Below are 17,376 nucleotides of genomic sequence, written 5' to 3' on the forward strand. Positions count from 1 at the left end.
CCGTGAAGCTTCCGAAAACGAATGAAAAACGTTCTCTTGAATTCTTCTTTGATCTTTCATCTTCCACTTTGCAAACTTCCACTTTGGCATCTCGTTGCTACGAGTGAGAAAATCCGACTGTGTGTGTGTGCGTGTGTGCGTGCGTGTGCGTGTGTGTGTGTGTGTGTGTGTGTGTGTGTGTGTGTGTGTGTGTGTGTGTGTGTGTGTGTGTGTGAAATAGAAATTTTTCTCGTCTCACCGCCGCCGCGGCACTTGCATGCAAATGTATCGTCCCTTTCGGAACTCGCGACGAATGCCGCCGGTCAGACGGGCTGACGAGCTGCTTCTAATGCCCGGCCGGGAAATCCGAAATCCGCGACGAGGCCGGATAATCATACACAGAGAGAAAGGAGAAACAGCAGCGAGACGTGACCTCTCTCTCTCTCTCGCGGGAGATCCCGGGAGTTCTCGTTGCCCGTCGGCGCGTTTCCCGAGAATCGGGACGACTGAGAAGCGCGGAAGAAGATGGGCGGCCGGCGCGAGAATCGCGGGATCTGCTAGATCCATTAGATCGCGCGCCCGAAGACCCCCGCCCCCCCCCCCGCCCGCCCTCTCCACCTGTGATCTCGAAGCACGTTAAGGCTGACGATATATACGTAGGCACGATATATATATATACATATGATAATATATATGAACCGACTGTCGCAATGCTATCCTGTGCCTAGCTTCTCCTGTCACTATACAAATAACAGCTAGCTATACATGATTATCCAGCATGCCATGTCTCTCTCGAAACACACCTGTCTCTCTACGAGTACTCCTCGGTATATACGCTACGTGCGAGGGTACATATATACGATACATATTACGAGCTTTCCTTCGTCTCTTTCGTTGTGTACTGCGGACTAGAGCGACGCGCGACAATATCTCGCGTGGTATGGACTATGCGATACCTATATATTTGATCTAATCATTAATTACTACGTATACTTATATATATATATTTATATATATATATATATACACACACACACACATACACAAACATACACGCACGCGCACACACGCATTACATTACATGTACACATGTACACACAATTATACATATATATATATATATCTCTCTCTCTCTATCTATCTATTTTATCTATCTATATTACTGTGTGTGTTATTCACTGTTACATTTTGTATATTCATAAGCGAAACGACACACGCTAAAACGTTTTATCAGCTTATCAGCAATGGTACATATATACGATTGATATAATATGTGCATATACATAGGCGAGTATTGGCTTGGCTCCCCTGCATGGCCCGCTGAGGTTTCACCTCTCCACATATACTTCTTCATCTACTTCTCTCTTCTTCGGTCTCTGCTCGTCTCTTACATAGCCGGTGTTGGTTTATATAACAATTATATACGCTCTCGTTATCTATCTATCTATCTGTCTGTCTGTCTGTCTGTCTGTCTGTTTGTCTGTCTATCTAATCTGTCTTTCTCACGTGTAGCGACTCTTTTTCTGCTCTCTACGTAATTAAGTATCTTGATTTCGATTTGTGGTTTCAATTTTGCTGTCAGCCTCGCTGCGAGAAGGACCGCTGTATTCTTTTTTTTTTCTTTTTTTTTTCCTTTTTTTTATGCGATCTCTCACGAGCGAGTCGTTCTCTTTACTGTGCTTGCTCTCGGCGTGTATTACCACCACTTTCTTGATGGGGTTTTATATAAGAATAGCATGCCTTTGCTTCTCTCTTTCTCTCACTCTTTCTCTCTCTCTCTCTCTCTCTCTCTCTCTCTCTCTCTCTCTCTCTGTCTGTCTGTCTCTCTTTCTCTCTCTTTCTTTCTCTCTCTCTCTCTCTCCTCGTACGAGGATTTTTGCAAGAACCGATAGAGATCGCTCTGATTTAACACGCAGTATCGATCGGTAGACATAGAGACCGAGTGCGTGCGTTAACAAACCCGCGGATCCGCGATAGATCGGTGAGCCTAACGCGCGTCCGACGACAGAAGGGACCCAGGAGTCCGTGAGCGGTGCGGCGCGACGTCCGCCGATGATCGACCGCGCGCGCGCGGGATTCTCTTTTTGCCCGAAGCGGAGGAGATGCGGATTCGAAAGTTCAGCGGATGCGAGAGGACGCGACTCGCATTCCCGCGACCCCAGCCACCCGTGACCCTTCCTACGGTCCGACAATGAGACACGCGGCAAAATTCTCCCGCTCGAAAATCTCCTCGCCGTCTGAAATTCTCAGGGGAGAGAGAGCTCCGTCGCGAGATTCCATTTTCGGGCGAACGTCGACGACTGAGAGGTCGCAATTAGCGGCAGCGGTTCCTCCTCGAAATTAGCGCCAACGAAACAGGTACCCCCCTCCCCCTCGTCCAGCGGCCCTACAGATTGATTTCCGACTACATCTCTAGACTGTAGAGTAGCGCTTCAACCACCCCTTCACCACAGTCACTGACCTGTGCTACTTAGACGCGAGATCGCTTTCCCACACGTAGTCCTCGGATCGCGAATTAGGAGACCCGAAAACGACAAATAGCGGCGAAAGGGAGCGGCGTCGTTCGCGGAAGCGAGCGAGGGAATGGAAAAGTCGAGCTGCTCCGCTCGTCTCGTCGACGAGACTCCATCGTTATCATTGAAAGCTCGCGCGCGATCATAAAGCCGGAGGGGCGGAGACACCGAAGCGGTCTTCCGCTAGATCCTTCCAAGTCGCGACCTCGCGTCAACCTCCGTGGAAGTACGCTGTTTTACGCGAGCGTAAAAAAACTTCTCTTAGCTACGCTTCTTAATTGTTCCACGAGGTCCTTTAGTGAATTCCGAGGCTCGAGTTTCTCTACAGTTCGCCGCACAGTCTTTCACCTTGCGGGACATATCCTGCATAAATATTCACGCGATATTCTCGTAGACGCGGACTCGTCGACGTGAAATCGTGACGAGTGGCGATAAAATCGAGCAGCTCTTTCGCCCCGCAAGCCCCTCGATCTCTCGTCGCTGCGACGACGAGCGGGCGGTAAAAGGGAGCGCACCGGTTAACCCGGTCCCGGGGTTAGTTATCAGCGCCGGCGAGAGCTGCGGTAGTTTCCTCGTCGCTCGTTAGAACAATGTGTCTACACATACCTTTCTATATTGTGTAAATGTCGAGCGCGATCCCGCAAAAACGACAACCGAAAAATTGCCCAAAAGTCTCTCCCGATAAAAACCATGATTACGGATGCGAGTGACGTGTGTATGGCGTGTGCGCAGGCGCGGAAAAAACGGCAGGAAGAGGTGGAGAAGATCCGACTGGAAGAACAACAAAGGAAGCAACAGGTAATTCAACAATCGTTACTATACCCGTCACCCCCCGGTGTACTTTGTTAATGCCAACGCGGGCGCGCAACGTTTTTCTCGCGAGTATCCGCTATGCGAAACATAAATATTTCTCACGAGAGGATTATCGCAAACGCACGAGCGCCATGCGTTTGCCACACACACACACACACACACACACACACACACATCGCTTGGTCTTTCGCCACGGTCGTGCTAAAGAACTTACTTTTCATTCCCCAGGAACGGGAGCTGAAGAGGCAGCAAGCGGTGATGCTGAAGGAGCAGGTGAGTCCACGTTGAATTGAAAGTGAACCGTCTCTCTTTCTCTCTCTCTCTCTCTCTCTCTCTCTCTCTCTCTCTCTCTCTCTCTCTCTCTCTCTCTCTCTCTCTCTCTCTCTCTCTCTCCTCTCTCTCTCTCTCTCTCTCTCTCTCTCTCTCTCTCTTCCTCTCTTTCTCGAATCGAACGTGTCGTCGTTGGTAGTTTAGTGCGTGTATCTGTGCGCGTGCGTGTGCGAGAGTGTGTCTCTCTCTCTCTCTCTCTCTCTCTCTCTCTCTCTCTCTCTCTCTCTCGTAGACTTTAAAAGTGCTGTTTTCCCCCCTCTCTCTCTCTCTCTCTCTTTTCCTTTTTTTCTCAAATTGTTTTTTCCTTTCACATCGCCCTCTCGCGTTCGTTGTTTTTCCGTTTATCTTAACGGTGTCGAATCGATTCTCTGTCTCTCTCTTATGTAGAAGAGGAATGAGGGGAAGGAGGCTCTGTTTGACTTGAAGTGTGCGTAGAACGTAGATATCAAGTATCACGACGAGTGCGCGAGACGCGGAATCCTTTTATTAGATTTGTTGATCATATCGCGCGATCGGGCTACGACGTTCGGTAGTCGGTCGTTCGAGCCGTAAGAAGGACCCGACGATGTGTCTCACGGTGAAAGCAACAGCTCTACAAAGAGAGCGTGCGAAATATTCCATTATTTTTTTCATATTACCCAATATTTCATCGGCACGGTAAAACGTGTACTTGTTGATGCGAATTAATACATCATTTTCGGAGGGAGTGTAATTTCATCGCACATGTCATACGCAGGCTGTCTCATCTGCCATCGTCGCCATCGACAATCGCCGTAATCTATAAGATTCTCAAATCTCTAAATATTTTGAAGCAAAATTGATGGAGCAGTTAAGGCTCTCGATCCGCTCACGCTCCGATCAAATATTTGTCCACTGTTTATAACGCACGTATTCATATTATCGGTAACGCTCAAGTTTCGGTCCGATCTCGCTCCAGTAACGATCTTTCGAATGAATATTTTGCCGGAGCGTGATCGAAGTTGTCCGAAGTCGTACCGATGATATAAACAGACTTTCGATCAATCCACCGTCAGTTTTCGCAGACTCGCAGTTCTCGCAGTCTCGTGACTCTCAAGCAGTATCAAATAATAATAATAATAATAATAATAATAAGAAAATATAAATAAAGAAAAATTGTGGTCATTTGAGAAAGGTACGTATACATGTATATCGTGTTATAATTAGAAATTAATTATGAACATATATAGGAAAATATGATAAAATATTAATGTTCCTTACAAAAGAGAGCAAATAAGAGCTGACGTCGATGTTCAAGGGAAATTAATGTTTAGGCAGAAACTACACTTGATCGTCTGGGATAGTACCGCGAGAGCGGATCGATGAGTGATTCGAAGTGTGAACATTTTTAGGAATACGATCGGACCGTGAACGAACCGATAGTGTGGATCGAGCCTAAAACTTACTGCGCGTCAGTATGCAACAAGTAATAAACAGCCCCGACTTGAGAGAGTCACTTGTTGTAAGATAAATATTCTTTTCACGCACTGTGTCTCATAAAATCTAAATTCGTACACGTTCGTTGACGAGCGGCTCGTTGGCGAAAAGAAGAGACACCCGACAGCCTCATCACTCTTTGACGCGCCTGCTTCACCTCGAAATCGGCGAGAATCTCGTGTCAGCCCAATCTCGTGTAACACTTCGCCCGGCGCAAACCCAACGGGAGGGGAATCCTTTCGCGAGTAGGACGAGGGATGCCACGGGTCGCCTCTCGGGTTCGCGACGCGATTTTAACTCGATGGCAGGCAGGCGGATAGCCGCGATTCGTAGAGAACGTCCTAGCGCGCGTAAGAGGGAGCGAGAAAGACTGCGAGACTGGCGGCTTTTGAGAGCACTAGTGGAGACTGTGGATGTGTTTTGTGCCGCAGATGTACATGCAGGAGCTCACCAAGCAGCGCGAGATGCTCTACACCGTCGAGCTGGTATGTCACATACCCAATTTAGCATCTAACACGAGCGACATTGTAACGAACGAATCGACTCGCAAGCAACCATTATTATACTAACTCGCATGATCACACCTGCACATCGGCGGCGGTCCAGCGTTTCGTCGCGACCGAGTGCGCGTTCTCTGCTGCGAGCATCTCCCTTTGGCTTTGCGTTTCGCACCCCTCACCCCTGGCAAAAGGCTCCTGTTTCCTCGCCGCGATCACTTTGACTAACCGTGATGGTAACGCCAAACCTACGGATGCAGTTTCCCTCACTCGGAATTATACGTAGAGAAGATTGTGCTGAAAGAACAGCGGGAAAGAGGAACGGTGTGGATTACAACAAATGCGATTCAACAAATTTTGAGTCAACGTTTCGGTCATGTACGCGCGAGAGCACACGGTGTTGCTCGAGCGCGTGAAATGAACGCTCTCTATCGTCCGGATTGGTGACGCAGGAAACGAGGAGACGCACGTTGGGAATTCTGGAAGAGTACTTGGAAACAAGAAAAACGTGATAGCAATGTGGACGCACTCGATCGAGAGAGCAGGTCTGCAGAATTTTTTCAAGATAATTTTATTCGGCCTATTAATTAAGGCCTCTTTCGAGCTTCGATACTTTCTGCAGTTTTCTTGGTAAAAATTTTCGTTGTGTCTGAAAGATATGACACCCACATACTTTTTTAGCTATTTTTTCCAACGTGGCTTGCCAAGGTTAAAAATATTATACAACGGCTTTTGAAAGGGCCGATTTTATTTCTGTTTATACCGGGAAACAAAGCTGAAAGAGATTAGTGAGAAGAGCCCTGTGCAAGATAGAATATACGGGATGTCCCATGAAAAGAAAAATACGCTCAAATATACCAAAAACGTCACGTTTTAGAAAAAAAAAGTTTCGAGTAAAGGTTGTTCGGTAAAGGGGAATACAAAGTGATAAAGTCCGTTGACCCTGATTGACAATTCCAAGTTCATGAAGGTCATATTGAAATTTTTAAATACATACTCCTATTTCTTTTATTGTAGATTCTTGTAGCTGAAGTCGAGAGCTTTTCAAAACATTACAGATAAGTTAAATTTCTTTGAGAATTTTCTGAGTTACGAGGTTATCAGGTAAAGTTTGAACACCGTCGGCATTAGCGTTGTACTCGATGTACACCGCAGGGAGATTGCTCGGTCGGATTTTGTACATCATGTAGTCCCGAAGAAGATTAACATAAGGCAAATACATATAGATGTGTCTTAATTAAATAGATTAGGTTGAATTAAAAAATATGTAGATGGCACATCTGTCAGGCTCCCTGATTAATTATCGTTATTAAAGCCACAATAAAGATTTCTATCGAGAAAAGCGTAAAAAGAAATATCTAAATTCGAAAAAGGCCTTATTCCGAGTAACTTCCACTTTCGAGATAACACGATAAAGAACAAAATTCGTCTTTCGATCGAAACGTGTGTTCTCGTGGGAAACGTCGACCGTGTGTCTCCACGCTGCTGACGTCACCGATCAAGAGGGCCCCGCGACGAAGGACCAGGAGCTTCGACTCGTGTTACCATCGAGTGCAGCTCGAGAAGGTGCGCGAAATCGCGAACGAGCGCGTGTCGCGGTTCGTCCGAAAACGCGCATCGATACGCGCAAATTGCCACTGCGTTTACTCCCGTCTGCGCGCAACGCAACAAGTCGCAGCTTCATCTGATCCAACATCCGCTTCAGCTTCCACGTGAATAATTACACGATTCACGATTCGCATTCGCTTGCACTCCGCAAAGACGTACTCTCGCTTGAGATTGTTATCATCAGCGGGCCGATCGAGGAGCGAGAAGCTTCGCTCTCCCGCTCGTCTTCCTTCTTCGAGAACACGCCGATCCGTATCGAAGGTAGCGACCGGCTAATTCGCGCGATTAGTGACTAGTAATTAGTTCTAGTTTTGCTAGAGATTGCACGGTTTTTCACTCACTCACTCACTCACTCACTCACTCACTCACTCCGCTCTTTTGCGTGAAGCCGAGCGCGATTCTCGCGGCGGCACGCCGCAGATTGCTCTCCTCACGCTGTAGCAGTGCATCCGTTTGACAGTTACTGCTCGTAATGCGTAGTGCGTGGAAGAGTATTTGGGACGATCGTAGAACTTGGCGCCGTGCGTGTGCCGCAGACGCAGACAGAGGAGGATCGCGGGAGAACCGTCGCTCGACGCTCGCGTCCTCAGTAGGGATGCCGCCGATTTTAAATTGATTTACAAACCGATTTTTTTCTTTCGTAATTCGAATCGATCTTTAAATCGGTCTGTTTGAAAAAAAAAAATCAGCATCCTGAGAAATCGAGTCATTTCCGTCGACGTCTCGCGCGTGTCGATTGTTCCGTGAGCAGTCGCGTGCATGGCGAGATCGATAGAATCTTCAGGGTCTCCGGAATTTTCTGAAGAAGCAAACTTTATCTCAGGTGTAGACAACAATATTGCCCTCTCGCCGCTCGACACGAGTCGGTGTCGCGACTTTCCGGGAAAATTGTTCCGAAAATTTTCGCGAGATTCTGATTCCTCGGGACGACGCGCGTGGTGGTCCATTCGCGAGTAGTTTCGTGTCGTCTCCCTGAAGATAATCCACACAAGACGGAGACGCCTGTTGCGAGTCTCGCGATACGCCGAAGCGACAGTTTCCTATGATTTTCCATGTGACACGTAGCGCGCTTTTCCGGCGACACAAACGGAGAGAGGCCACGCGATACAAACCCGGCCTGCCGCGCGCGCGCGAGCGAGCGAGCGAGATCTTGTCTTGACTCGGCATTATCTGCATGAACCATTTAGTTCCGTTTGAACGTTAGGCTCACGAGACGTGTATAACGACGCAATGATGAATGACGCAGGAGCGAGAGCGGAGGAGACAGCACATGACTCTCGTGCGGGCGCTGGAGAACCGGCGGAAGATGGAGGAGAAGGAGAAGAAGCGCCTGGAGGCGCGCGCCGAGAGAATAGCGACGAAGGAGAAGCGGGCGGAACAGAGGAGGGTCGAGATGGAGCTGATCGAACAAATCCGCAAGCCCGTGGAGGATATGGAGCTGACAGGTAGGCGAACAAAAGGCAACGATGATCGATACCGCTGCGTGCGTGCGCGCGCGCGCGCACACAGGGAGAGAGAAGGAGAATATACGCGTATCAGCAATTATCAGCCGCGCGTCGCGCGATAGTGGTGGAGCCGAGAGGCTCCGTAGGAGTCCTGTTTGTGGTACACCTTCTGATGCGTACGCGTCTGCCTTTCAGATCACCGACCACTGCCAGAAGTCAAGAGAATACCCGGTCTTAAGCTCTCTGGGCAAGCGTTCGCGGACATCGTCATGGTGTTCGAGTTTCTGCACAATTTTGGGGAGACTTTGGGATTCGGTGAGGACCCCAGCACTCTGTCATTTAGCCGACTCGTTCCAGTAAGCTCGTCACCTGCTTCATTCACCTCGCGCTGACCGACGCGATTGCTTCGTTCCAGATATGGAATCGCTGCCGAGCCTGAAGAGCCTCCAGCTCGCTCTACTCAACGACGAGGAGGCCGAGGAGGAAATGCTGTCGGTGATGACGCATCTGTTGGTGTGCGCTATCGAAGACCCGGGGATCCCGCAGCCTGCCAGACACACCACAGGTCTGGGCCAGAGTCTGCGCCAGGCTGACATCACCCACGCCAATATCAGCGAGGTCCTGCGGATCTATCTGTATGCGAACGCGACCGGAGAGGTGAAGGCGCTCACGGGGGTGTGCCTGGAGCGCGAGCGCGACAAGAAGTTCGCCGACCATCATCAGAATGGTGGCGACTACGCCTCGACGTGCTCTGGGAAGAACGCGCAGTTCTACGAGCATTTGCATAACAACGAAACGTGGAAGATGTCGGAGAGATTGCGCGACAAGCCCTTCTTGGCGCTGAACTCGACACACAAGGCGCAGATGCTCGCTTTCCTGTGCAACGAGCTGCTGCAAAACAAGGCTGTGATCAGGCAGATAGAGGGTAGCCTCGAGACGGTGGCTCAACTGCGGAAGGAGAGATTCGTGTTGGATACGAAGATTAGAAAGTAAGTTGCATGATTGGTAAAAACGGTCGCTTGCGGGAGGCAGGATCGATTCGAATTGACGTTGTTGAGATTATTGAATTACGAATGATTGAAAGACAGCCGGCTTTTTCAGCTTCATATTGAAGAGTACGAGTTCAAAACGCGTGTGGAGTAACGATCATTCACACACGAGACATGAGAGTACACGGAAGTATCAGATAGACACGTCACGATTACGGATCGAATTTTATGTTCACACAGGCTGAGACAGTTGCACAGCCGGAAAGTGCGAATGGAGGCCGTAGGCGTTGTCGTGAACAAGATCGGCGACACAATCACCATCGAGAAGAAGGAAGGCGACGAGGAAGGCAATACCACGTCCACCGCGGTAGGCACGACACCTACGCCAGACGAAATTCACCATGAAGACGAAGTGGAGGACATGTCTGAGAACGAGAGCGAAGGCACTCAACCAGAAGAGGTACGTAGTTGAATATTCAGATTTTGATACCGCTCGAAAAAATGTATCTAATATTGTCGTCACACACACACACACACACACACACATACACACAGGAGGAAGACAAGAACCTGTCGGGCGAGGAACTGGGCAAAAAGTTGGACAAACTGTTGAAGCAGTCGGAGGAGCAGCTACAGAAGCTGAACAGCTCCTCGAAGCAGCTGCGGGCGCATATCTTTGGCCAGGACAGGTACTGGAGGAGGTATTGGGAGCTAGCATGCGCCGGCGGCATCTTCGTGGAGGCCATGGAGAGCGCTGAGCCGGAAGTGCTCGAGCTCCAGACCGAGCTGGACGAGAAGTACAAAAACATGCCGGTGGAGGAGAAGCCGGAGAGCGTGAAGCAGGAGGACACCAAAACGAGCATTGAGAATTACGAGACCGAGGCATCGAACTCCGAGGTGAAGGAGGAGAAGAAGCACAACTCGAGCGAGCAGAACGAGGACATGAAATGTTACAGCGACAAGGAGAAGCCCGAGGTGGAGGAGATCAACTGTAAGAAGGAGCCTGTGCAGAATTACGGCATCGATAATTCGGAGAGCACGAAGGAGGTGAGTGAGAAGAGACACGACATGGACAGCATGATGGCGGACGCGAAGACGAACGTCACTTCGGAGGAGATCAAGCAAGAGACCGAGGTGGTCAACATGGACGTCGAGATGAAGATCGAGGAGGTGAAGAAGGAGAATGAGGAGACGGACGAGGAGACGATGATGACGAAGCCCGTGGTGGTGAAAATAATGGAAGACAAGATTGTCGAAACCATACCGAACGGCGACAAGTTCAATCACGTGAACAACTTACATAACGGCAAAGAGCTCAACGGCACCTTCATCTCTAGTGAGTTTCCGTGGAGTCCTCGCCGACAGGACGGACAGTCGAATATTGTCAAATTAACATTAGTCATGTCCATCATTTCAGACAACAGCACCGAGCCCAACTGGTTCTCCATCCTGCCGCGCGAGACTTGCGACACCCCGGGACCCAGCACCAAGCAGATTTTCGGCATCGCCGAGCCGACCGAGCTGCGAATCCCCGTGTTCCCGCCGCCAGCTAGTCCGAGTTACGACAGGTGCGACAGTCCGGCGCCTCTGATCCTCACGCAGGACGAGGCTACGCAATTGGAGTACTTGAAGGTGCACGGTTTGCCGCCTCCTGGCGAAGCCAAGCCGGTACCGAAAGGTAAGGCAATTTGCGCACATAAAAAACAAAATTCGCACGCGAATAGATTAGGCATACAAGTTTCTGATTGCATACATGCATCTTATTTGCAGATCTGAGGCACGGCTGGTGGAGGATAACGGACATCGACACGTTCCAAGAACTACTCGAGCATTTACATTCTCGCGGTGTCCGCGAGAAGGAACTGAAGCGCACAACATGGGCGACGATGGAGTCCTTCCTAGCCGTGACCGGCCGCATCAACGTCGACCCCGGCAACGTGATCGCCACGGAACTGCAAGCGGAGCCGGACGACCCCAACAACATGCCGCCGATCCCGAAGCCCGACAATCCGAGCGACTGGAGCGAGCAGGTCGCGCTACGTGTGGACGCTCAGCTCTTGGAGCAAGTGGAGGCCCTCGAGGACAAAGTGGCCAACGCTAGCATGCAGGTGAAGGGCTGGAAGCTGCCGCCGCGGGCCGGGACCGAGGAGGCCGACGAGATTGAAAAGTTGAACGAAATGGAGAAGATTAGCGCGGTCGAGCAAGCGCGGCAAAGGCTACTTTCGTTGGAGGCAGCTATAGAGAGGAGATACTTGAAGCCACCTTTGGGCGTTTGGTAAGATTATTGGAGCGTTTTAGCGAAACGGTCGATTGACATGTATATGTTTGATTCTTTCGCGCGCGCGCGATTTTCAAACAAAACACGGGAAATAAATCACGCGAATCAATTCTAATTGCCTTCTCGTCCACAATTACGCACAGCACGGGAGATCCGAACCTGGCAGCCCTCAAGGCAGAACAGGCGGCGGCGGCGGCCGCTAACGCAAACTCGAATAACTCCGAACAGAATAGCCAGGCGCCAGTACCGCCAGAGGAAACGACGCCGCGTGGTCTCAACAACTGGCGGGAGGCGACCGCGCGTGCTCACACATCGGCACAGCTCGCCATGGCGCTTTACATGCTCGAGGCCAGCATCGCTTGGGACAAGAGCATCATGAAGGCTGTGAGTCTAACAACAGCTAGAAACTCGGTCTGCGTCAAGCTACGAAACCGCTGCGTCTCACTCAAAGCTACCAATCAGTACAATCAGCTATTGACTACTTCTCAGGCCTCTGTGGGTATTCGCACTAACTTACTAACCGAAATCTCGTCCTTTGCCACCCGCTCCTCCTAAAACGCCTTTGTCCCTTTCCGTTCTCGATTCCGTTTCTCGGCTCACAGAGAGCATATGTCGCTTCGAATGGATATCGAGAGAAGTGGGGAGGAGGAGGAGGTCCGCTCGAGCCGACGACCGTGCCTCTAAGAGCGATATACCTCTTCCACGCGACAGTGTTCTTGCAATACATCCGCTTTTAGTCTCACATAAAGTTCCGATTTTGCATATCTATATATATTACATATATATATATATAAATATAAATAAATACAAATATATATATATGTACATATACATGTATTTACACACGAGTGCGAAGATTGTGGCAATGAGACTTTTGCATACATCCGTTGAATTTCGCTCTGTTCGCGCGACATCGTGTTTTTCTTCTTCACGCGTCGTGTCTTGTCAAATCTCGAATCAGTGTTGCAGCATCAGTTCACAATGTGGATGTGTATATTTTTTAAATTTTGAAATTGCGAGTCTCGCATCCCGCTCGCTCGTGAATTGCTGAATTTGTCGAGATAAACGAATCAGCATAGTAATGATCGCAAGCAAGCAAGCGTAAGAATGTACGTTCAATGGTGGTCAGAGTCTAACGTAACGGTTGCATGCAAAACTGCCGCTTACTATTTATTGATTTTATCATTTTAGCGCATTTTTTTTGTCCTCTTTTCTTTTTCAGTTCTCTTTACCCCCGTTCTTTTACGTTCGCCTGACAACTGTGATTCCCCCTACTCACACACAATCTAGCAAACTCCCGAAAATGAGAACCCATCGCTGTTTATTTTATAATTATTATGATTGTTTTGCTTACGTCCGTGTGTTACCGCACGATTTTTATTGAATATATATATTCATCGTTACTTCATTATATTCTGTATATTTTGCGATATCAGACAGAATTCAAGGGTACTTTACACTCTCATCGATCCGAATATGTTGCTATGTCTATGTAAATTTTGTTCAGTCGGACTTTTATGACGATATCCTCAATCATACTTCCTGCATTTTATCAATCAGATATGTACAAGTTACTCATTATATATATACATATATATATATATATATAGAGAGAGAGAGAGAGAGAGAGAAAGATCTTCGTTATCGTTTTTGTTCAAAAGATGCTTAACTAACAAATAGTGCTGAAATCTTCATGCTACCTTAGCCACACGAGGGACTAGTGTTCTCTCGTCCTTTTTAAATGAGGAGTTTATTTTCGGTTGCAGAATTGCCAGTTTTGTCATAGTGGGGACAACGAAGATAAGCTGCTGCTCTGTGATGGCTGCGACCGTGGCTACCATACTTACTGTTTCCGTCCAAAAATGGAAAACATTCCTGATGGTGACTGGTGAGTTACGGCTGACTGTCTGATATCCCGTCTCTGACTGCCCTCTGCCCGTGAAGCTTCGCTTCGTCAAGGATAGCCTCAGACTGTCGTTGCTCTTCCAGGTATTGTCACGAGTGTATGAACAAAGCGACAGGCGAACGCAATTGTTTGGTGTGCGGCAAGAGAGTGGGTAAAAACTTGGTCCTGTGTGAACTCTGCCCTCGGGCTTATCACACCGACTGCCACAATCCCGTGATGCCAAAAGTGAGTAGCCGTCGAGCAACATCATCGTCCCCAATGCCATAAAGCTCGAGAAGAAGGAAATACACGTACACATTCACACACCACACTGTATAGTTCGTTGCACACGTTGCGTTTGGTTTTCAGATGCCGCGAGGAAAATGGTATTGCTCTAATTGCCACAGTAAGCAACCAAAGAAGAGAAATAGTAGTCGAAGGAGTCATACCAAAGGGGGAGGCACCAGAGAAAGTGAAAGTTCTGACCATCCACCAGCTAGGTGATTACGTTAAAAACAAACAAACATTGTCAACTCGCTGGCTTCACGACGTTTTGTGCGAAAGTATATTAGAAACAACAAAAAGCAAAAAAAAAAAGCATAAGCCACGAAAAACCATGATTCGATAAGATTCAACGAACTGCAAATAGCGAACGAGTATTTATTACTCCCGATCGAACAAAACAATTCGAATAAACGATCAGCAAGCTACCTGCGTACAATACATATATATATTATTTATATATATATATATATATATATGTATATACACGCATGTGTATATACACACCGCACTCATGCGATTACCGAAACTTATGAATCTCCGGCCCGTGCCGCAAAATCACCGAGAGCCTTTGTTGTCCCGAGGAAACTTTTCATTACGCATACAGGGTGTTCCGCAAGAAGTCAGATCCGATTTCACACGTTCTTTTTCTTTCCTCCTCGAGGACAAAGTGCGTCGTTACGAACGGCACGATAGCTTGTCAGGCGACTTTCGAGCTGAATGAACGTCCGTAAGCTCGCTGTGAAAGCGCGAGTTTCGCCGGGACTGTCTTCTGCGTCGGGCCACCCTGTAAACATTCTCGTCACGTCGTTGTTGCCTAGTGTGTTGTACATTACTTGCGAACGTCGAACTGTGAGATGGGTATTTTCTCAGAAAAAAAAAAAAAAATCGTCGTAACGGTAGGTGCCGTCTTCAGGCCGTAGATGACGGAGTCGGAAAATGTACCGAGAGAGCGAGAGAGGGCGGAAAAAAGCGGAAAAAGTAATAAAACGAGCGCACGAGAGACAGCGAGCCGGAGAGAAAACGCAAATATTCCATCGAGAGCAACGTACCCGTCTCAGCCGGATCTCGCACGATTGAATCTTATGCATTCGTCCTTGCGCATTCGTCCACAGAGGCTTATATGAAACCGGAAACCTCCTGCAGAACGGAAGCTAATCGTGCAAATAATTTCTCTGTTGTTTTGCGCCGCAGTCCAACGCCATCAACGGCATCGAACACACACGTAGAGGACGTCAGTTCGTCGGAACCGGCGACTCCTACCGCCTCGCCACGGAAGGAGGGTAACAATAGGACGCTCACGAAGAAGCAACAACGAGAGCTGGCACCATGTAAGGTACTCCTCGAACAGTTGGAGCAGCAGGATGAGGCCTGGCCGTTCCTCCTGCCAGTGAACACCAAACAGTTCCCGACCTACAAGAAAATCATAAAAACCCCCATGGATCTCAGTACGATTAAGAAGAAGTTGCAGGACTCCGCGTAAGTTGCCAACCAACAACACGCGCCGCCTACTACTACTACTACTACTACTACTACTACTACTACCACTACTACTACTACTACTACTACTACTACTACTACTACTACAGGGTTAGTTAAGCGAAAACGAAAACCCACAAAAAAAAGATAAACCTTTGAATAACGACCCGCCTTGGTGCCCTCCCCCCACGAGAGATATACCACCTTCCCGGTCTTTGAGAAAGGCCTAGACCTCCCCAGTAGAGACACCACCACTTTGAACCACATGTACATACACCACCTACACACACACACACACATACACACACACTCGCATACAGACCGAGAAAACGCGCGGGGGAAAACAAAAAAGAAAAGTGATAGGAAATCGATCCTAATAAACCGCGCGCGCGAATCGCGCGCCGATATCGTCTTGGTCTCTCTCGCGCCACTGGAAGGCCCAAATTTTTTCACAACGAGTGCTTCTCGATGCAGGTACAAGTCTCGCGATGAGTTTTGCGCCGATGTCAGGCAGATGTTCATCAACTGCGAGGTATTCAACGAGGACGACAGTCCCGTGGGCAAGGCCGGCCACGGGATGCGCAGTTTCTTCGAAATGCGCTGGACCGAGATCACCGGCGCGCCGCCCCCGCATCCGCAAACGCATAGCTGAGGCTCGGTACGTTCGCGCAACAACACCTGCAACAGCTTCGCCCATTTCTACTACTAGGATATACTACATACACACATACACACACGACACAACACGCACTGCGCGCGTTAACGATCAACATGCTGCAACGTCTTCGATCGAGAGAGAGAGAGAGAGAGAGAGAGAGAGAGAGAAAGAGAGAGCGAACGAGAGAAAAAGTAAGAAAGAAAGAGAGAGTGAGAAAAGAAGGATGGGGGAGAGAGAGAGAGAGAGAGAGAGAGAGAGAGGCAGGGACACGATTTCCTTCTATCCACTTCCGAGCATTAGTCGGTCTCGTTCTAGCGGCCGACCGAACATTTTCCGTTCGTTGTAATAATGATAATATTAATAATAATAATAATAATAATAATCGCTGAATGCGGCGCTACCCCTCGCCCGTGTGTTGTTCGTATCGTTCGTTATAATCGCCGTGAATACCGCGAGGTTGCGCGGGCCGTTCCCAGCGCGCTCGAGGGCCGCGCGTACTTGATTCCTCCCCCGTGTTTAACCACCGACGGCGCTATCTTGTCGAACTTGTCTTGTCGTTGTATAAAATAATCACACTGAGAACCGAGATTCTCTCTCCCGGTCCGCCGTCGTGTCCGCGTACTCGGCTCGGCTTCGGTATGACGAGACTTCACTGGCGATGGTCGCCTCGTCCTCCCGATCCGGCGAGATGTCCTTATCCCGTAACCGTAACCGTAGCTCCCGCTCCTCGCCTCCTCCCTCCTGCGCGATAACTCGGGATACGACGGAAAGCAACGCGAGAGAATGGTCATTGTACTTACCGAGTGAATACGAGCAAACGATTGCCTAAAAGCGAGTAAGAGTGTATTTGCGATTGTATTATACGGGCTTAATATTACCGATGCGTTGATGAAAGAGATATTTTGCAAAGTAATAAGTGAAAGAGAGAGAGAGAGAGAGAGAGAGAGAGAGAGAGGGAGAGAGAGAGAGAGAGGGAGGGAGAGAGAGAGAGAGAGGGAGGGAGAGAGAGAGAGAGAGAGGGAGGTAGGGAGGGTGAGAGAGAGAGAGAGAGAGAGAGAGAGAGAGAGAGAGAGAGAGAGAGAGAGAGAGAGAGAGAACAAAAAGAGAGAAATTATAAATATATAAATATATATGAGTATATAGTATATATGTATACAGATATATA

The 17,376-nt window shown here is 48.8% G+C and overlaps 1 protein-coding gene across 1 annotated transcript in view; it reads left to right on the forward strand.

Annotated features, from left to right (window-relative positions):
* Window positions 1–16,413, forward strand: part of LOC105183982 (bromodomain adjacent to zinc finger domain protein 2B) — an 84,044-nt gene extending 67,631 nt beyond the window's left edge. The window contains exons 16-31 of the mRNA XM_025305595.1: window positions 3,225–3,290; window positions 3,534–3,578; window positions 5,522–5,575; window positions 8,442–8,640; window positions 8,836–8,955; window positions 9,056–9,629; window positions 9,870–10,089; window positions 10,185–10,965; window positions 11,029–11,307; window positions 11,400–11,904; window positions 12,051–12,402; window positions 13,674–13,795; window positions 13,897–14,038; window positions 14,162–14,292; window positions 15,269–15,553; window positions 16,028–16,413. Coding sequence (XP_025161380.1) covers window positions 3,225–3,290; window positions 3,534–3,578; window positions 5,522–5,575; window positions 8,442–8,640; window positions 8,836–8,955; window positions 9,056–9,629; window positions 9,870–10,089; window positions 10,185–10,965; window positions 11,029–11,307; window positions 11,400–11,904; window positions 12,051–12,402; window positions 13,674–13,795; window positions 13,897–14,038; window positions 14,162–14,292; window positions 15,269–15,553; window positions 16,028–16,205 — 4,053 coding nt within the window. The 3' untranslated portion in view covers window positions 16,206–16,413. The remainder of the gene's footprint in view (window positions 1–3,224; window positions 3,291–3,533; window positions 3,579–5,521; window positions 5,576–8,441; window positions 8,641–8,835; window positions 8,956–9,055; window positions 9,630–9,869; window positions 10,090–10,184; window positions 10,966–11,028; window positions 11,308–11,399; window positions 11,905–12,050; window positions 12,403–13,673; window positions 13,796–13,896; window positions 14,039–14,161; window positions 14,293–15,268; window positions 15,554–16,027) is intronic.
* Window positions 16,414–17,376: the final 963 nt, after the last annotated feature.

The sequence above is a fragment of the Harpegnathos saltator genome, unplaced genomic scaffold (genome assembly GCF_003227715.2).
Source record: "Harpegnathos saltator strain DR-91 unplaced genomic scaffold, Hsal_v8.6 scaffold121, whole genome shotgun sequence".
Classification (NCBI taxonomy): domain Eukaryota; kingdom Metazoa; phylum Arthropoda; class Insecta; order Hymenoptera; family Formicidae; genus Harpegnathos; species Harpegnathos saltator.